The sequence below is a fragment of the Dermochelys coriacea genome, chromosome 2 (genome assembly GCF_009764565.3).
Source record: "Dermochelys coriacea isolate rDerCor1 chromosome 2, rDerCor1.pri.v4, whole genome shotgun sequence".
Lineage (NCBI taxonomy): Eukaryota > Metazoa > Chordata > Testudines > Dermochelyidae > Dermochelys > Dermochelys coriacea.
In genome coordinates, this window is record NC_050069.1 from 98,145,470 (window position 1) to 98,167,562 (window position 22,093).

General features: G+C 42.5%; 1 protein-coding gene across 1 annotated transcript in view; it reads left to right on the forward strand.

Annotated features, from left to right (window-relative positions):
- CCDC102B (coiled-coil domain containing 102B) overlaps positions 1-13,095 on the forward strand; it is a 371,099-nt gene extending 358,004 nt beyond the window's left edge. The window contains exon 9 of the mRNA XM_038388290.2: positions 12,435-13,095. Within this exon, the coding sequence (XP_038244218.2) occupies positions 12,435-12,552 (118 nt within the window). The 3' untranslated portion in view covers positions 12,553-13,095. The remainder of the gene's footprint in view (positions 1-12,434) is intronic.
- The last annotated feature ends 8,998 nt before the right edge of the window (positions 13,096-22,093 follow it).

A 22,093-nucleotide genomic window follows, 5' to 3' on the forward strand; every position in this document is an offset into this window, starting at 1 on the left:
CCAAAAAATAAGGCTGCATTAAAATGTGGAACTGCCAATGAAATTGCTTTTCCAGCCCAGTAAAGAAGGACCAGACATTTCTTTTAAGCCACCAGATATCTGAACTTGGTTGTATAATGCTAATTTCAATTATTTGTTATGTAATATCACATGAAGCAGGTGAACTGTGTGGCTCAATCAAAGGGATGTTATCAATTATTGATAGATTCTAACAGTGTATATTTTGTGGGGCCAGACTGTGTTGTTACTTACATCAGTGTAAATCATGAGTAATCGGTGAAATCAATGGAATTACACTGGTGTAAAACCAACCAAAACCAGAATCTGATTCAAAGAATGTACATACAGTTTAGAAGTTACCATAAGTGAAATATAAATGCAATGAACAAAATAGCATTTTCACCCTTACTCTTTGTGTTCCCTTAAAATTTATAAAAGGTCTTGTATGTGGCATAGATTTCTAGATAAAGTATGGCACTTAGAGTGATTTTCTTAAGGATGGTTTTCAATGATCTAATTATACACCAGTTTCTTTGGGGAGTGTTTCACTTTGTATAACATCCCTTTATATTTCTGAAAATTTCAGCACCTCTAGAAGCTGGGCAAATTTTTATTTTTTCATATGGTGTTGCTATTTCTCACCCCCTCACACCTCCAAAAACGATGCTTATTCCAAATTGTCTGCTGTTCAGCTGGATGCACGCTTTTCAGAGAATAGGTCAGAGGGTACACTCGGAAGCCTTCATATGTCAAGATGACAAAAAATAAAATCAATTTCTATTCCCAAAAGAAGGAACTACTGCTATAGCATGTCATTTACTATATGCTACTAATTTCTGTTGTCATGTAAGTCCACAGACCAAGATGAAGACAAGATTTTGGAAGAACATCACATGGAAGTTTCAACATAGCTAGATAAAAAAGTAATGTGGCCATTAAGGTGTTGTGAGGAATTTGGAAATGGGAGACCAAATAATGAGCTGTGAGGGAATAGTTGGGTGTAGTGAGAGTGGGATTTTCACAGTATGAACCATAATATATAACTAATTGTTGAAGAAGAAATAGAAGTGGCACAAGTGGATTTCTATACTTGCAGTTAAAAGCAAGAATGTTTGAGAAAAGATTGGGACACTTTCTTTTTCTGAAACCTAATACCTACAATAGATATTATTGCCACAGTCATGTTAAATTAACCCTGGTAACTTGAGGTGTCAGCACTTCACCTTAACTTGGATATGCAACTTTTCTAAACAGACAAGTTTAGATACCGAAGAGAAACTTACTTTTTCAGACTGTCTTCTGCATATGAACTTGCTCTGTAATGTGGTGAGTTAGCTGTGTTGATGAATAGCATCATTTTCTATCTATTCATAAAACTCTGCAGCTGGGGTTTTCAAAGTAGGGTAAGGGAATTAGGTGCCAATTTCCATTGAATTTCAATGAGAGTTGGGGCCCTTGCAGCCTTAGGTTCCATTGAATATCCTAGAACTTACTGTGTATAATTGGTGTGAAAAACATAGGACACAATTTCTTATTTAAAAGATGGCTTTTGTTTGTGTGTTGTGACAATCTGAATCTAAAAAAGACAATATACGTATTAAACAGCAAAATCTGAGATTTTGATCTATTAATTTGGTAATATTAAATAAAATCCATCCTTAAAGATCTATGGGTAAAGTAAAAATAAAAAGACACCTGGTACCTCCTTGTAACTGTTTTACTTCTTCTCCTTACCCATTGGTCTGCTTTATTATAATTTAGGGATCAGTGCTTTTTACTTTCTATTTGTTTGCTTGGAAAACTCTACTGGCCCTGAAAGCCCTTGCACTTGTCCATCAGTTTTGATTGGTCCTATGATAATGAAACCTTAATATTCTCATTTTGATTACATCTTCTAGTTTTTGCTTCCCACTTCAATTCCAACATAACTTTAGCATTCGAAATCTTACAAACTGCAGAGTGAGAGATTAATTTTTTGTAACATTTAAAAGTTGGTTTTCAAACTTCCAGATGATATGCAGCTGTGGAATTGGTATCTATCTCTAGCAGTTTTTGAGATAGCAGCCACTATCATGTCAAAATGTAAGTTGGGTAGGTAGCGGGCAACAAGATAGTAATTGGATTGATGTACATTCACACTCTATCTCGCAACCTCACAAGGTTTGAAATTAATGCTGTGCACCATTGGAAAGCTCATTGTAACAGCTTTGCAATGATGTATAGCATATGTTGCTAGCCCTGCTGCTCCATGAGATATCGGACTTCAATACTGTCACAGTCCAGCAGCGTGTTTTTGGCACCTGTCCAGGGCTGCATATAGTGAGTCCCAGACCTCCACCATGTAATTTTCATTCCAGGACTATAAAGTAATTTCTAGAAGTAGTGACTCCAGGAGGCATTTTATGGAATGATACCGTAGTATGTTAAGAAGTGTTTTGAGTAACAAAAAATTTAACCTGCAGGTGTTTACATGTGACTTCCTATTTGGAACAGTGATATGTGTACCTATGAAACGTGATGCCTTTTGTTTTCCATAGGTACATTACTTTGATTTATTTAAACCAAATTTAGCAAAAGAACTAGACATGAAAAACAGCATAGAGTAAAAAATCCACATCAAATGACTTCCAACATGTTACACCTAGACTAGAGAGAGCTTGATTCAAACTCTCATGGAGAAAAGAAGTGGGCGGGTGGAAAGAAGGTTTGAAACAGTAGCATACCTGGTCGAGGTAAAAGGGGAGATAATGAAGAGACACATTGAGCAGCTCTTAAAAGATAAGCATTCTGAATGGGTAAATGGAATTGAAATTGAAGCTGGCAAACATGTAATTACTGGGAAAGAAAATGATTATGCTTTTTATAGGCCTGAAGATTATGTATGTAAAAATATTACTGTACAAAGTTAAACTCATATGTAGAGGAGGAAATGGAAAAGGAGAATGTACCAAACACACTTTCTTATGAGTATCTTGCTGCTTAAAAAAAAAACACAAAAATTTTCCATATAAGTCATACTTTTATACTCATCTTTTGTCATTTTTTAAGGTATGTAGCTAGGAAGCTATTATGGATTTTGTCTCCTGTGTAGTGCATATGATAGAACTCTCCCTATGTGCAGAGTTCAATAGCCTTTTTGTAAAGAGCTGCAGCCTGCTTTGTTGGAGATGTACCCCACAAAACAATCTACCAAAAAAAGTATTTTTTAAATTAACAAAATCAGAAACAAAACCCTTCCGCAAGCAGAGATTTAATTCTGAATAATAAGAAGAGTCAGAGACTCCATGAAGTCCACTAGGGATTTTGCAATTGTTTTCACTTTTACATGGAAAGCTTTCAGACAATAAGGGTTTTATCCTGCGGGTCATACATCACTCAAGATAAAATAAGGTAAGATAAGCCAGGCTGGAGTGCAACACAAGAAGTTCTTGCCACAGTTGTTTTGGTTTTGGTTTGTTTTTTGTTGTTTTTGTTTTAAACACAATATTAATACATAGTATCTGATTTCCAAGGCCTGTAAACTGCACCTGCACAAAATTAACATTTCAGTAATCTGCAAAACACAATGGGAGCTAGAACCACAAATGTAGTTCCTAATTGTAAAGTCCAGAATTTCTTTAGGGGGCGGTGGGGAGAATGGTAAGAGGCTCACTCTTCAAGCACCAGTAATAATTACACTGTCTATTAGAAAATAAAGCAATTAAACTGTGGTCCTATTCCACTCTTTGGGAGGCTAAGTCTCACTAATCTCAATATTCTGCCCAGGGGGATTGTGCCTGGCCCCTACATAAACTATGGAGGAAAAACTCCTTAGATGCTCTTTCCAACCACTGCGTTCACAGCTATGTGGGGCTGCCCGCAACCAAGCAAATATAGTGTATTTATTACATTTGTTTCTAAAGCTGAGAAAGTTTAGAGCCTATTTATTCTTCATTCTTTTTCATTGATGGAATCAAAGCTGATGATACCTGCATCTGCATCTGAAGAAGTGGGTTTTTTACCCACAAACGCTAATACCCAAATAAATTTTTTAGTCTTCATGGTGCCACTTGACTCCTCATTGTTTTTGTGGATACAAACTAACACAGATACCCCCTGATGCTTTACTTAGCTATGTTTTTATTACTCATTTAAGATTTTGAATTTAGTTTACTAACAGCAATAGTAATTTGAATCTGAATTTGTGCTGCGATATTGGGCAACTACTTCTAGAATAACTGTCTTGGCCTTGTCAAGGTTCCTTCCCCACCCTGAACACTAGGGTACAGATGTGGGGACCTGCATGAAAACCCCCTAAGCTTATTTTTAGCAGTTTAGGTTAAAAATTCCCCAAGGTACAAACTGTTTTACCTTTTGCCCTTGGACTTTCTTGCTGCTACCACCAAGCATCTAACAAATGTATAACCGGGAAAGAGCCCGCTTGGAAACATCTTTCCCCCCAAAGTTCTCCCCAAACCCTACATCCCCTTTCCTGGGGAAGTCTTGATAAAAATCCTCACCAATTTGCATAGGTGACTACAGACCCAAACCCTTGGATCTTAAGAACAATGAAAAAGCAATCAGGTTCTTAAAAGAAGAATTTTAATTGAAGAAAAAAAGTAAAAGAATCACCTCTGTAAAATCAGGATGGTAAATACCTTACAGGGTAATCAGTAAACAATGAAAAAGCATTCAGTTTCTTAAAAGAAGAATTTTAATATAAGAAAAGGTAAAAAGAATCACCTTTATATTTATGACATGCCCCCCAAATCACAGATAGGGTGAAATGCTGGCTGTGACTTCTTCCTGGAGCTCTAGGAGAAAACAGAGTTAATAAGACACATGCACCTCTAAATATACTACCAAGTATATAAAGACTAACAATATTTTCCACATCTCAAGGATGATTTTAACTAGTTGATTCTGGGAAACTTTCATGGGAGAGTGCATCAGCCACTTTGTTAGAAGCTCCTGAGTTGTGTTGGATGTCGAAATCAAAATCTTGGAGAGCTAAACTCCACCGAATAAGTTTTTTGTTATTTCCCGAGGCGGTATGAAGGCACTGTACCGCAGCATGGTTGGTTAGCAGGTGGAAACACAGTCCCCAAACATATGGGTGTAGCTTTTCCAGAGTGTAGAAAATGGCATAACATTATTTTTCACTGATTGACCAGTGGCTTTCCCTCTCAGACAGCTTCTTGCTGAGAAATACTACAGGGTGGAATTCTTGATCCGGTCCTTCCTGCATTAAGACGGCTCCCACACCATGCTCAGACACATCTGTGGTTTCTTGGAACGGTTTGTCAAAGTCTGGGGCCCTTAGAACAGGGTCAGACATGAGTGTCGCTTTAAGCTGGTTAAAGGCCTTCTGACACTTTTCGGTCCACTGAACGGCATATCGCTGTTTCTTTTTGGTTAGGTCTGTCAGTGGGGCAGTGATTTGGCTGTATTGCGGTACAAATCGCCTGTAATAACCGGGAAAACCTAAGAGGGATTGGACCTGTTTCTTTAACTTTGGGACAGGCCACTTTTGGATAGCATCCACTTTGGCCTGTAGGGGGTTGATAGTTCTTTGACCCACCTGGTGTCCAAGGTAAGTCACTCTGTTTAGGTCTATTTGACACTTCTTAGCCTTAACGGTTAGTCCTCCCTCTCTTATGCACTCGAAGACTTTTTGTTTATGTTCCAGGTGTTCTGGAAAATATGGCCACATCGTCAAGGTAGGCAACTGCATATTCTCCTAATCCCTCTAGGAGACCATCTACAAGTCTTTGGAAGGTTGTGGGTGCATTCTGCACCCGAAAGGGAGTACATTAAATTCATGCATCCCAACATGTGTGGTGAAGGCTGGCCTTTCCTTGGTGGATTCATCTAGCAGTACCTGCCAGTACCCCATGGTTAAATCCAAGGTAGAGATGAACTGGGCCCGTCCCAGTTTCTCTAATAGTTCATCTGTGAGTGGAATTGGATAGTTGTCTGGGCAAGTTACAGCATTTAGCTTACGGTAGTCCACGCAAAAACGTATCTCCGCATCTGGTTTGGAAACTAGAGCCACTGGAGATGCCCATGCACTGCCAGAGAGGCGTATTACACCCATCTGTAACATATCCTGAATCTCCTGTTCTATAGCAGTTTTAGCTTGAGGAGACACCCAGTAAGGTTGGACTTTAATTGGGTGAGCATTACCTGTGTCAGTGGAGTGGTATGCCCGTTCAGTGAGTCCTGGAGTGGCTGAGAATGTCGGTGCGTAGCTAGTGCACAGCTCCTTGATCTGCTGTCGCTGCATATGCCCAAGGGTCATGGAGAGGTTCACCTCTTCCACTCCGCCAGCACTTTTCCCTTCATAGTGGACACCTTCAGGCCACTCAGTGTCATCTCCTCCCTGGGCGGTAAACTGACAAACCTTTAATTCTCTGTAATAAAAGGGCTTTAGAGAATTAATATGGTACACCTTAGGCTTTCGGTTTGAGGTGGGGAATGCTATGAGATAATTAACAGCTCCGAGGTGCTCTTGGACCGTTAATGGCCCTTCCCAAGACGCTTCCATTTTATGGGCCTGGAGCACCTTTAAGACCATGACCTGGCCCCCTACTTTGAAGGAAAGCTCTCTGGCATGTTTATCATACCAGGCTTTTCGCTCTTTTTGAGTATCCTGTAGGTTTTCTTTAAAAACCCTCTGAGGTTCAGAGGGTATTTTGTAGGTTGGTTACAAAGTCCAGAATGTTAATTCCTGGAGAAGGTGTAAATCCCTCCCATTGCTGTTTCACCAGCTGTAATGGCCCCTTAGCCTCGCGGCCATATACAAGTTCAAATGGTGAAAACTCTAAACTGGATGTGGTACAGCTGTGTAGGCAAAGAGCAACTGCTGCAACACTAGGTCCCAGTCATTGGAGTTCTCATTTATGAATTTACATATCATGGCCCCCAAAGTTCCTTTAAACTTCTCCACCATGGCATTTGTTTGATGGTGGTAAGGAGTGACAACCAAGTGATTTACCCAATGAGCTTCCCAAAGGTTTTCCATAGTACCTGCCAGGAAATTAGTTCCTGCATCTGTGAGGATGTCGGAGGGCCAGCTTACCCTGGCAAAAATGTCTGCTAGCGCCTGGCACACACTTTTAGCCCTAGTGTTGCTTAGAGCTACTGCTTCCGGTCATCGGGTGGCAAAATCCATGAAAGTCAGTATGTACTGCTTCCCTCTGGGTGTCGCTTTCGGAAAAGGACCCAGAATATCCACAGCTACTCACTGAAATGGAACCTCAGTGATGGGGAGTGGCTGGAGAGTGGCTTTGAACTGGTCTTTAGGTTTTCCCACTCTTTGGCATACCTCACAAGACCGGACATAGATAGAGACATCCTTGCCCTTTCCCTCCCAGTGGAATGACCTCCCCAACCGGTCTTTGGTCCTGTTCACCCCAGCATGGCCACTAGGATGATCGTGGGCTAAGCTCAAGAGCTTTACCTGGTACTTAGTTGGAACTACCAACTGTCTCTGAGGATGCCAGTCTTCCTGGTGTCCACCAAAAAAAGTTTCCTTGTATAAAAGTCCTCTTTCGACAACAAACCTGGATAGATTAGAAGAGATGAGAGGCGGTGGGTTGCTCCGGGCCGCTGTCCAAGCTTTCTGGAGGCTTTCATCTGCTTCCTGTTCAGTCTGGAACTGTTCTCTTGATGCTGGAGACATCAGTTTCTCATTGGATTGTGGACCTAGGCTTGGTACCTCTGGAAGCAATGTAGAGGATGGGGCTGTTTCCATTGACTGTGAACCGCTCTCTGCTGGTGCACTGTGTTGGGGTTCAGGCTCCGGCTAAGCCTCTGGTGTAGGGTTATTGGCTGCTGCCAGTTCAGGTTTGCTGGGGCCCTCTGGTGTTGGGGTTGCAAATATTGGATTCAGTGCTGGCAATGGGTCTGGTGCTGGTTTTTCCACTGGTTCCAGTTCTGGGACTGGCTCTGTCTGGATCTCTGGGACTGGATCCACTACTGCTGTTGCAGACATTGGCCTGGGGTCCAGGTAGAAGTTTTCGGAACAGAGCTAGGTGTGATGGCTTGTTTAGCCTGGCTGCGGGTGACCATTACCACCCTTTTGGCTAGCTTCACATTATTGGCCAAGTCTTCCCCCAACAGCATGGGGATGGGATAATCATCATAGACTGCAAAAGTCAACGTTCCTGACCAGCCCTTGTACTGGACAGGCAACTTGGCTGTAGGCAAATTGAAAGAGTTGGACTTGAAGGGTTGAATCGTCACTTGGATCTCTGGGTTGATTAAATTGGGGTCCATAAGGAAGCATGGATAGCCGACACTTGTGCTCCGGTGTCCCTCCACGCGGTGATCTTCTTCCCGGCCACACTCACAGTTTCCCTCCGCTCCAAGGGTATCTGGGAGGTATCTGGGCATGAAGACCTCTAGTGTGATTCCGGTGCAATGAACTGTAATTGGTTGGGGTACTTAGGGCAGTTGGCCTTTATGTGCCCCGGCTTGTTACATTTAAAACATCGTCCAGCTGACAGATCAGTGGGTTGCTGGAGAACCCTGTGGCGGGATGATAAGGTGGATGGAGGGTTTCTTGAGGGGTAGTTCGGGCCTAGGGCTGCCCCCCGGTAGTAGGTTGTCCCTTCTGGTATCCACTCCAACTGTGACCAGTTTTTTTCTTTTCTGCCACCTCCACCTATTTGGCTCCAATCTCCCACACCTCGATTACAGTTTTGGGCTTCCCATCTAGGATGTATCTTTCTGTTTTCTCAGGAACACCCTCTAAGAACTGCTCCATTTGCGTTCAGAAGGGCAAATCTTCTGGAGATTTAACACTTGCTTCCGATATCCGGGCATCCCAATGTTTCACAATGTGGTAGGCATGTTGGGTAAATGACACGTCTGTTTTCCACCTTAGGGCTCTGAACCGCCAATGGAAATGCTGGGGGGTTAGCCCCATTCTGACTCTCGCCTTGGTTTTAAATAGTTCATACTGGTTCATGTGTTCCTTAGGCATTTCAGCCGCCACCTTAGCTAAGGGTCCACTGAGCTGCGGCCTCAGCTCTACCATGTATTGGTCTGTAGAGATGCTGTACCCAAGGCAGGCCCTTTTGAAGTTTTCTAAGAAGGCCTCAGTATCATCGCCTGCCTTTTAGGTGGGGAGTTTTCTGGGATGGGAAGTGGTACCTGGAGAAGGATTGCTAGGGTTTGTTGGTATATTCTACTGAGCCTTTGCCTTCTCCATCTCCATTGCTTGCTTCCTCTCTTTTTCCTTCTCCTCCAGTTCTTTGTCCCTTGCCTCCATAGCTCTCCTGTGGGCAGCCTCTTCGTTTTTTCTGCCTATCTCACTGCCTCCAGTTCTCTATTGTGGGCAGCCTCTTTGGCTGTTTCTGCCTTGGGCTCTGTCATGTTTGCCTCTCTGTTTTTAACTAACTTTACACCTGAGAGTTAGAAATAAAAAAAAAAATAAAAAAAACTTGGCTTGTAAAATTTTGCTGTGCTGTAATATGATACCTAAATACTCTGACAGTGATTGTCAGCATACAGAAAAATCCTTTAAAAAACCCCCTAACACCTTTGTCTCCAGGCAAATAGACAGAAAACCCCTCTAGTTGCTCTTAGGTAAAAAACAACTTCAGGTCTGTGAAGACTTGTGAATTTCCCTGCAGGAGGTTAACTACCCTGCCTTTAAGTAGAGAAAACTCCGGCTCACAAAAGACAATTCCCTTTTGTCTCTGTTCTGGCCCCAAAGCAGAGACAAAAAAAACCCTCTAAATGCTTTCAGCTTAAAACCTGCTTTCCAGCAGCCCAAAGGAAAAAAAAATATTTCCTTTTGAAATCTGTGCTTCTGGTTCAAAAAAACTCAAATTGATCTCAAAATGATTTCAAGTTAATCCCACCACTCTTCCACCATGTCAAGGTTCCTTCCCCACTCTGAACTCTAGGGTACAGATGTGGGGACCTATATGAAAACCCCCTAAACTTATTTTTACCAGTTTAGATTAAAACTTCCCCAAGGTACAAACTATTTTAGCTTTTGCCCTTTGACTTTCTTGCTGCCACCACGAGGCGTATAACAAATATATAACCGGGAAAGAATTGGAAATGTCTTTCCCCCCAAAGTCCTCCCCAAACCCTACACCCCCTTTCCTGGGGAAGGCTTGATAAAAATCTTCACCAATTTGCGTAGGTGACTACAGACCCAAACCCTTGGATCTTAAGAACAATGAAAAAGCATTCAGTTTCTTAAAAGAAGAATTTTAATATAAGAAAAGGTAAAAAGAATCACCCCTGTAAAATCAGGATGATAAATACCTTACAGGGTAATCAGATTCAAAACATAGAGAATCCCTCTAGGCAAAACCTTAAGTTACAAAAAGACACAAAAACAGGAATATACATTCCATTCAGCACAGCTTATTTTATCAGCCATTTAAACAAAAGAGAATCTAACGCATATCTAGCTAGATTACTTACTAAGTTCTAATAATCCATTTCTTTTCTGTTCCCAGCAAAAGCATCATACAGACAGAGAGAACCTTTGTTTCTCCCCCCACCTCCAGCTTTGAAAGAATCTTGTCTCCTCATTGGTCATTTTGGTCAAGTGCCAGCAAGGTTATCCTAGCTTCTTAACCCTTTACAGGCTTTTTCCTCTGGCCAGAAGGGATTTTAAAGGTGTTTTCCCTTCCATTTATATTTATGACAGGCCTCATCACAGAATCTCTCCATTAGCAATAGACCATTTTCATATCCCGCTCACTCTGATTCTGTAAATGTTCTCTCTTAAATAGGACATTACAGCAGTAATATTTAACACTGGCATAGAAGCAATAAAAGGTACTTCAGACCTGTTACGAGTATATATTGCAAATATGGAAAATAAAATTGAGCTAAAAACATTTGATATCTGTGCTGTGCAGTCCATTTATACCTTGGTAAGGATTAACTTAAATAGAACAGCAGTCCCAGTAGTTCTCACAGTGTAGGAGCTGTTTTTTATCTGATACTGCAGATGGTTGCAAATCAATGCAGTGGTGGGTCCAGGGGTTTCCTCTATATTAATAGGTTAGGAGACATTTTGCATAGTGTCATTTATTATGGATTGGTGCTAGCATTCAAAAAGGGTCAGTATTCAAGTTTATTAGTGAAGGTTGGCAAACATATTTTCTTTTACGGATACTTTCAAATACTTGTTCTAAATATTCTAAAAGTTATTAGGCAAGATATTGATTTTACTGTTAGTTCACAACATATGTAATTGTATTAATGCAATTAAATAATTGAATAAAATGAGCATCTGTCTCTACTAATGCATTAAAAATATCAGAAGGACAGGAAGCCATCAGCTAAATTTTACACAAGTATCAGAGCAGCCTATTAATTTGGAACTATAAATAAAAATATAGGCGAGTATTAATAGAATTGACTGTGTGTTTCTATTAGCCAGACATATTCCTTTTTTAAAGGTAAATTCTTTGCTACTGAAAATGTAACATCCATATTCCTGAGGGAACAGAATGTCATTTGTATTATTTAAGCTCATATCCCTGATTTCCAGTTGACTTTTTTCAGTTTTAAATTCTGGTGATAGTCTCCGTTTTTGTGCAAAAAAAGTATAAAGTGGCATTGTGCAGTGTTGCCTTGAATACCGTCAAGCTAACATAAATGCTGATGTATTCATATGAATATATGGAATAGCATCTCTAATTTGGTTAAGTGGCAAAAGCAAACTACAACAATAACAGGGTATTGCTAAGTAATTTCACTGTGTCTCTGTACTAGAGGATTCATTTATTTTAATTCACATCAACCTCATTTTTATAGGAGATTTCATTGTAATGGACAATAGTTATTAAAGAATGAGAGTTAACTGTAATTTACAAAACATTAACCTGGACTCTCTGTTGTTGAGCAAAATGCTGTAGAATGTATCAAACCCAACATATTTTTTTCAGGATGGTTATTTCTGCACATTTCCTGGCTCCATCCTTCCCTTCAGACATGAAAACCTGGTAAACCAGTGGCTTGTGTTATCTTAATTATTTGGGTGCCTTATTATACCTCCCTACACATACCCAAAAGAAGGCTAAGCAGTTGTTGCTCAAAATAGATGAAAAAAATCATACATATTGCTACCACAGTCCAAAAATGCCATTCAGTAAATAAAGGGTCATAGTCATCACAAAGGAAGTAAGCAAATGTACATACCTGCTTCTTGTTCTAAAAGATGATTTCAGATAATTTATTCTAAAACAGTATCTCTTTTTCCTTAGGTGCATTAAGGAATCAATTGTTGGGAAAGAAAACCAATATGTGCCCTAAAGTTAACTGAGCAGCAAAATTCCTGTCTGATATAAACTTCTAGTGCTCTATACTTGAGTGATAACAAAACTTTTTCTTGGAAGATATTTGATATCCCATTTTAAATTTACAATTGGCATTTCTGATTTTTTTTTCTGGTCACACACTTTGTTTCCTTTCAGGTTAAAGAGACAGCAGAAAGTGAGCTCTGGATTTGGGATCAAGCAAATTTCCATGTATGATGCTGGCGACGCCATGGAGACAGTGAGCAAAGATGAGGGGAACCAGCATGCTTCATAAAACAGCCCTCCAGTGACAAGACTAACACTGATCATTAGGAACAGAGGAAAACTGATAAAGATTTAGAGGAAAGAGACATCTCTGCAACACATGGCAGATCTATACAAAGAAATATGATATGTATTATTTCTAATATAGTATTCAGGACTCATATTCATATTACATTAGACCTGCAGGAAATGTGCTTGCTTCAATGTGTACCAGATCTGAATTGGAATTTGCAGTTGTGCATTTTTCATTCTCAGCTCTCTTGATTGCTGTCTCTTAAAACAAAAATCTGATTTTACTTACTGTGGCAATGTCCCAGTTTATCATCAGACAAACTGAATTCAAAACACGTAAGGTGAAGGCTACCTGGTTCAAATTTAGTATTGTCCAGAGGACAAGGCAATGAACTGGGAACCAGGAGACTTAGATTCTATTCCCTGCTTTGATGCTGACCTTTTGTGTAAATTTGGGCAAGTCACTTTGCTCCTCCATGCCTCAGTTTCCCCACCTATATAATGTTAGAAGGTGCATATATTCCTTCATAAATGTATTTGAGGTCTACAGGAAAAATCATTATTAATATTAATATTCATTTAGATTTCAAATCACCCCTCCTCTTTTATTTTTCCTGCTCATGCCCCAGCCTCTCCCACCACATATGTGTGCATGCATACAAACATATACATATCAGCTTATTTTAAGGGCTTAACTGTGCTTTTGTTTAAATATCTGTTTTATTAATTCTGCATGTTTAAGTATTTAAATCATGTTGAAGTATCAGTAGTCTTCTTATGTGAAGTAGCACTCTAAGCATTAGGACTTTCAAAATGACAAATTTTGAAAGCTTTGAAATGCCATTCTCTTCAAATGTTAAAAAATGATGTGTAAGACCAGCATTTCTCAGCCACTGAGTCAGGGATATTGTCTAATAGGGTCAATAGCAACTGTCTTGGGGCCATTAATAGGAATATGAAAAAAACCCTACAAGTTTTGGTTCATAGGGATTCTATAGACCTAATATGACAGTTCTGCAGTCCCCTAATTACAGTGTGATGCTGTGTCCGTATGAGCCTGAAACTCCAAGAGGAATTCTTAATTTCCTATTGAAACCAACGAGTCTTGCCACCCCTAACTCCACTAGCACATTAAATGCCCCTCCTCATTTTTCTTACAGTGGCCTACAATCCTTCTCCCTTCCCCATGTCTACAGGGGCACCTGCCTGGCCTGCTCCCTGTAATTGCTGTCTTTGGGGAGATGTGGGGAATAGTAAGATGGTCTGCTGTCCTTTCTCAGACATCCATAGCTGGTGTCCATGTTCTCCCATGGGGTGGAGGAATATATTGATTGAGACAGGTAGGTTTTAAACACAATTTCAAATTTGTGGGAATTAAGATTTTAAGAATGTTAAAAACAGTGATTTTGCTTTTTTGTCCAAACTGTCTTTCCTCCTGCTCTCCCAAAGCAGACTTCCTCACTGTTTTGTTTCCTAGACCTGTTCATATTTTGATTCAGAATACCCTTTTCACTCTTACAAGCACAGAAGGAAAGGAGGGAACCATAGCAGATAAATTCCGTGTTTTCTGTTTATGTACGTAGGCATATCACCATTAGATGAGCGTTGTGTTAAAAATAATATTGATCAGATTTTAAAATATTTTCTCAGTTTAAATTAGCCATCAGATAACTCCATGTTTTTCTATCTTTTCCACATTTAATGGCCTGAATTCCATATTAGATTTCAGAAGAGAGAGAGCTTTCAAAACACTAAAACTGCAACTGTCATTTACTTGACTTGGCTTTTCCTTAGTACCTTCTTCATATGCAGCTACATATAATACACCCGTGTGCACGCACTCTCGTGCTTGCTTGCTCTCTCTCACTGTCACAGCAGCAATAAACTTCTGTAAGGCTATCCACCAAGAAACCTGCTGGTGTCTACAGGAATTATGCCACACAAACAGCCTGCTTTTTGTTCTATTCCTGCCTCTTACCCACTCCCAGTTTCTCCAAATACCCATGGATATTCAAAGGCCCAGACTCTGTGGGAAGAGATGTGTCAAATTGTTTCCATTCTTCCCTTTTTGCATTATTTCAAGGGTTTCTCCATCATTTTTACTTGGATTTCTTCATCTCTGCGCCTCTTAGAGAAGGGAGCAGATGTCTCAAAAAGCCAATTTTTTTGCTGCCACATTTTAAAACTAGAATGGGTAAAGCTTAGATAATTTAGAGAACAATCAATCATGCATTGGCAAAGGGATAATCTTTTCCATATGGATTTTTCAATTTGTGATTGAGTGAAAATGTCAATATTTAAAATTTAAATGAAAAGCAAACAATTGTTTATTCATTTTAAAATACTTTCACTTCATCTTAATAATTATTTATTCATTTTAAAATACTTTCACTTCATCTTAATAATTACAATAATGCACTTAGTAATACTGTAAAATCATGCAATATGCTTAATGTTAAAGCATGGTATGCCTTAAAATGTTGAAAAAGTGTTTTCTCTGACAAGATATAAAAATTAGTTTGCTATACAACGTGAAAGCCCTAGAGGCCCAGCAATTAGGCAAAATTCTTAAAGTTTCAGGAGTCATATTCATGATATTTCAACTTCTCTCATTAAAACATGAAATCAAAGCAATTGGCAGTACTAATAGGGAGCTAAGGCTCGGTGACTATTCCTGCCAAACCTCAAATGGTGGGAGATGCAAGAAAAAGAAAACAATAATTAGTTTTCTGGATCCTGAGAATTACTTAAGTTGAAGGCAACTGACACAGTCCTTTGGGAACTAATTCCCAACAATCTATCTAGCACTACATCATAAATCTTTGGTATGTGTTTGCCAGTTACCCCATTGTGATACAAGTGGTGTTCACACTGATGTAGTGCAGCTGGACAATCCAAGGGTAGTGGTGATAAGTATAATTCTCAAGTAGTGCTCAAGATTAGAGCTGAGTCAATAGTTCACAAGAGATAATTTCCCCAGCCTGTTTAGCATCTCTTCCTTTTCATGGAATATTTATGAAAAAATGATGGTTCTCCTTCGAATGCTTGTTCATCTTGATTCCAATCAGGTGTGTGCACACACACACGTGCATGGTAGCTGGAATATTTTTTCCCCAGCAGTATCCATCAGGTAGGCCTGGGCGCCCCCTGGAGTCACGCCTTCATGGCACTCAATATAGAGCCCTTTCAACCCACCACCCTCTCAGTTCCTTCTTATTGCCAGTGATGATTAGCTGAAACTTCCCTGTGTGACAAGTGCATTTTGCAGTTTCTTGCATTTTTCTCCGTTAATTTTCCATTGTTCGTTAATAGTTAGTCATTCATTAGTGTTAGATAAGTTTCCTTTGGTGGGGAATCCCCTCCTATACTCTCCCAATGCCAGGGTCTCTGGGTTTCAAAGCCTGTGAGGCCTTCCCAGGTGCATTCCCAGAAGCAATCCTCATACCTCGTGTCTAAAGTGTTTAGGAGAGGGCCATCAGAAGGATCGTTGTGCCATTTTTAAGACCTTTCGTCCCAGGACTTTAAAAGATAGAGACCAGTGCCTGAAGGTCCTGTTGATGGAGGCAGCATTCTGCCCCCAGTCCAACCCTGGGTCGACGGACCCTGCGCCGAGTACCTCCTCCTCAGTGTGGAGCACTCCAGCATTGTCAGCATGATAGTATCCCGGTAAGGATAAGGACTCACAGCACTGTCCCGGCTCCACTCGCAGCTCACATGCTGCATGCAGGCACTGTTCGCAATCGCTGGTGCTGCAAAATAAGAGGCTGAAGAGCTGTTGATTTCCCACTGTTAGGCCTAAGGAGCCTGCCATTGTTATACCCAAGTCGGACCACACCACTGGTGATGGTCATATCGACTTCTGCCCATGGAGAAATGCAGTTGAGTCTGGACCTTCCTCGCTTGCCAAAGCCAAGCTGTGAGCTGCACCTTCCTTCAACAAGATGACCCACCAATCTCTGATCCCCGTGTGCCATTCCCCAGCACAGAAACACACCCAGCAGCCACGCTGATCCCCAAGCCCTTAGCGTGAAAGCTAGGTGCCTAGAAGTACCACACCCCCATGGTCATCATTTTCAGACACCTCGGAGTTGGAGTCACGTTTCTATCGTCCCGGAGGAGTAGGAGCAGATGATCCATGTTGATTTGGGACCAGCACCCTTACCCAGCACCATGGCCCGCCCAATGGCAGCCCCTGGCACAATGGCCCTTTTGGAATCCCTGGGCCTTTCATCAAAACCATGGCCACAGGCAAGTGTCTCATTCCAGGGCGATGTTGGTGGCCTCAGCTTCATTTGTACCCCTGCCACCACCACCGGCACCAGTAGGTTTGGGGGTAGGCCCATTAGCACCTTGCGCTACCTTCTCAATGCCTCCAGCATAATTGGGGGGTCCCAGCAGCCCCGATACTGGTGGGGACTCCTGCTCTGGTGGCAACGTTGGCTCCGGCACCAACAGCAATTCCGGTGCTGACGGCAATTCTGACATTGAGGATGACATCTGCACTGAGGGGCACGACATCATCTAGGTTGGCACTGGCCCAAGAAATCCAGGTGCTGCAGGACACCTTGGGTGCGGAAAGAAGGGAGCAGCCACCCCTCCCATGGGTCTCCTCTTCAGTTCTCATCAGATGAGGCATTGGAGGGCATGACAACAGCCCCAGCCTTGGAGGACAACAGTGTTCTGCAGCAATTGTTGTGGAGGGTTGCCCAGGGCCTGGGCATTCAGGTGGAGGAGGTAATGCAGGATGCAGATCCAATGCCAGACATTCTTGCCCCCTATGGACATGCTCATATTGCCCTGCCCCTCATAAAGACTGTCTCTGACACCACACCTCTGTGGCAGACCGCAGCCTCATTGCCCCCTATGGCTAAGCTCTACAAAAGATGCTTCTTTGTGTTGTCCAAGGGTTACGAGCATTTACATACACATGCCACACCTGACTCTCTCATGGTCGATGCTGCCAACCAACACGAGCATCAGGGCTTCCAAGGACCCTCCCTGAAGAATTGGGAGGAGAAGAGGCTTGACCTTTATGGGAGAAAGGTCTACTTTCACTGGAGGCTCACAGCTCCATATATTCAACCAGCAGGCCATCATCAGCATGTTCCCCTACAACACATACTAAATTCACGGAGTTGCTCCCCTCAGACTCACGTGGCATTGGTTGAAGAAGGGAGACTGATCTCAAGGGTGTCCCTTCAGGCGGCACTTGACAGGGCAAATGCGGCCAACGGGGTTATGGTCACAACAGTAGCTATGAGAAGAGGCTCATGGCCTCCCTATGAGGTACAGTAAACCATTTAGGATCTGCCTTTTGAGAATGATTCTCTCTTCTCAGAGAAAACTGATAAAAGGCTAAACAGCCTTAAAGACTACAGAGCCACCCTGAGGTCCATGGACCTCTATATGTCTTCAACTCAGTGGAGACACTTTCGTCTGCAGCCTCCTCAGCGGTTCAATCATCAGAGCTGCCAAGAGGGCTCCAGAAGGAGAAATCAGAGCAGCAGGAGAAGCCACATCAACTGTCTGGCCAGGGCTCGGGACAGTCCAAGCCGTCTTCAGGGGCCAAACTGGCCTTTTGAAGGCGCAGTCAAAGACAGCACACCAGATCTGGATCTGGTTCCACCCTGCCTTACCTTTTCATCATAACTATCCCCTTTCTACCATGCATAGTCCAGTATTACTTCAGACTGCTGGGTGCTCCACATGGTAGAGAGGGGATACTCCATCCAATTCTGTGCCCTCCCACCCTTTCACCCCCCATTCCCCGTCCCTCTTCAGGGACCCCTCTCATGAGCAACTCCTCATCCAGGAGGTGCACTCACTCCTATCGCTAGGGTCAACAGAAGAAGTTCCTCTGGAGCAGAAGGGCGAGGGCTTCTGTTGTTGTTCTATTGTTTGTTTCCTAATACCGAAAGCCAAAGGTGGCCTCAGGCCCATCTTGGACCTGCGAGAACTCAACAAATTCATGAAGAAACTCAAGTTCTGTATGGTCTCTTTGGTCTCCAACATCCCCTCACTGAATCCAGCAGACTTTTATGCCATCCTCGACTTGAAGGATGCACATTTTCATATCGCAATCAGTCAGACCCACAGAAAATACTTCAGGTTTGTGGTGAACAATACCCACTACCAATTCACAGTCCCAATGTTCGGCCTGTCAGCAGCACCTTGAGTCTTCACCAAGTGCATGGCAGTCATTGCCACATTCCTGCTCAGGCACCAAGTGTTTCCATACCTCGACGACCTGCTGATCAAAGGCTGCTCCAGGACCCAGGTGGAAGCTCATGTCAGATTAATCAGAGCCATCTTCAACAACCTGAATCTCCTAAACAAAGCAAAATCGACTCTATCCCCATAAAGTTTATAGGGGCAGTACTGAATTCGACCCAAGCTGGGACATACCTGCTGTAAGCAAGATTTCAGGCCCTGACAGATATCATTCAAGGCCTCAGACAGTATACCCGACAACAGCAAGGAACTTCCTGAAGCTTCTCGGACGCATGGCTGCCTGAACCTACATGATACAGCATGCCAGGCTCAGGCTTTGATCTTTTCAGTCATGGCTTCAGTGTATCGTCCAGCCCAGGACAGCTTGGATAGGATCATGACCTGCCTCACCCAATCATTGACTCCCTCATCTACTGGCTTGATCCTCAGGTAGTGTGCTCAGGAGTCCCCTTAACCTACCCACAGCTGTCTCTCTCACTAGTGATGAACGCATCAGACTTGGGCTGGGGAGCTCATCTGGGAGACCGCAGGACCCAAAGTCTCTGGTCTCAGGCAGACCTGGCTCTCCACATCAATGTCAGAGAGCTAAGAGCAGTGTGCCAAGCATGCCAGAGCTTCCATGAACATTTAATGCATCATTGTATATGAGTTATGACAGACAATACAACAGCAATGTTCTATATCAACAAACGGGGGGGTTGCATGCTCCTCTCCCCTATGCCAAGAAGCCTTCATGCTGTGAGACTTCTGTACAGAACATTCAATACACTTCCCTGGGGTACAGAATGAGCTGGTGGACCACCTCAACAGGTTGTTTCATGCCCACAAATGATCACTTCATCCAGACATCGCATTCTCAATATTTCAGAGGTGGGGCTTTCCCCAGGTAGACCTATTCAGCACGCGACACAACAGAAAGTGCCAGCAGTTCTGCTCCTTCCAGAATCTCATCTCAGGCTCCAGAGCAGACGCATTCCTCCTTCCATGGGGACGCCATCTCCTTTCAACCCAGACTGCTTATTCACAAGGTACTCCTCAAGATCTGGAGGGAATGAGCTCAGGTCATATTGATAGTACCAGCCTCCTAAATGTCAGTGGAAGTCCTGGTCACCCTTTCATTCTTCCCAGACCTTCTGACGCAAGATCACAGTCATCTTCAACATCTGAACCTCAAGTCACTTCACCTCACGGTATGGAAACTCCATGGTTGAACCTGATGGAGCTTTTCTGTTCAGACCAGGTTAGGCAAGTCCTCCTTGACAGCAGGAAACCCTCTATGAGAGCTACCTACCTTGACAAGTGGAAGAGATTTTCAATGTGGTCGGCGCAGCTCCATTCGTTCCTGACGCTAGCCTCAATGCCACTCATTTAGGACTACCTTCTCCATCTGAAGCAGCAGGGGCTTCACTGTCAATATGCACCACCATATTGGCCTTCCATCTGGGTGCAGAGGGCCGCTTGGTGTTTACTAATCCTATGGTCGGCCGATTTTTAAAAGGACTCAGCAGACTGTAATCTGACATCTGTCAGCCTGTCTTCATCTGGGACCTCAACCTGGTCCTCTCTAGGCTCATGGGACCACCATTTTAACCGTTGGCAACATGCTTCCTGCTCTACCTCTCTAACAAGGTGGTGTTCCTGGTAGCAGTGATCTTGGCCATGAGGGTGTCTGAGCTCAGGGCTCTAATGTCAGAGCCTCACTACACCATGTTCTATCAGGACAAGGTTCAGCTTAGGCCTCATCCTGCTTTCCTCCCAAAGGTTGTGTCACAGTTTCACATCATCCAGGACATTTTTCTCCCAATGTTCTACCCTAAGCCTCATTGCAGGAGTGGGGAACAGAGACTCCACTTTCTGGATATCTGCAGGGCACCAGCCTTTTAGATCAAGAGAATGAAACCATTCAGAAAATCAGTCCAGTTATTCATGGCAGTGGCAGATAGAATGAAAGGTCTGCTGGTGTCATCACAACATATCTCGTCATGGATAGCATCCAGTATTTGTGAGTGCTACAATCTGGCAGGGGTTCCTGCACCTCCAATCACTGCGCTCTCCACCAGGGTGCAGGCTTCATCAACAGCATTCCTGGCTCAGGTTCCCACACAGGAAATCTGCAGAGCAGTGACGTGGTCCTCCATCCATACTTTTGCCACACACTATGAGATTACCCAGCAGGCCAGAGACGATGCAGCCTTCAGATGAGCAGTACTCCAATCAGTGGAAGACTCCGACCCCACCACCTAAACTTGGGCTTGTGAGTCACCTGATTGGAATTGACATGAACAAGCACTTGAAGAAGAAAAAACTGTTACCTTCTCATAACTATTGTTCTTTGAGATGTGTTCGTGTCCATTCCAATACCCACCCTCCTACTCCTCTGTCGCAGTAGCCAGCAAGAAGGAACTGAGGGGGGTGGCAGGTCAACAGGGCTCTATATTGAGCGCCATGAAGGCGTGACTGCAGGGGGCACTCAGGCTGACCTGACGGATGCTGCTAGGGGAAAAAAATCTTCTCGTTATCGTGCACGTGTGTGCACACACACCTAATTGGAATGAACATGAACAACACATCTCAAAAAACAACAGTTACGAGAAGATGAGTAACCATTTTTTTCTTCAAATATACTCATTGTTCAAATTTATTCAACACCTTTTTTTTTTTTTAGTCTATACTTTGATACGGTTTCAAGTGCCCAATGATCAGTATTGGGATTCAAATTCTGTTGCTTGGCTGTGATAGGTAACATTTTTTCCTGTTCCCTAACAGGATGAGTACTCAGCTGTGTCCATTAGGGACAGTTATATATGCAAATAGAAAATTTTATTTCAGCAACTACTTAAGCATGTAACTTTGAAATATTCTGCCTGTGAATAGTCAGGCCAGTTATTTTAAAACTGGCCAAAAGAGCACAAAAAATGAAGAATCATGATTAAAGTGATTTTAGCTTAAAATTTCCATAAATATCTGTTCAACATGGACCTAATCACCATAGAAACAGAACACCTCATGATCTTCAGTTGTGAGCATTCTTACAATACCTTTGTGAGGCAGGGACATATTATTATCCTCATTTTGCACATGGGAAACTAAAGCACAAGGGGATTATGACTTGTCCAAGGTCACACCAGAAATCTGTGACAGAGCTAAGGAACTCAGGTCTCGAAAGTCCTAGTCTAACATTCCAGCCATTTGGTAAACTTTCTTCATCATATAGAAGTACGTTCACTACTCAACTCTACTAAATGCAGATTTTTGAAGCCTAGATCTCATATGAAATTGCTATAGTCAATGATTTATAAATGTTTATT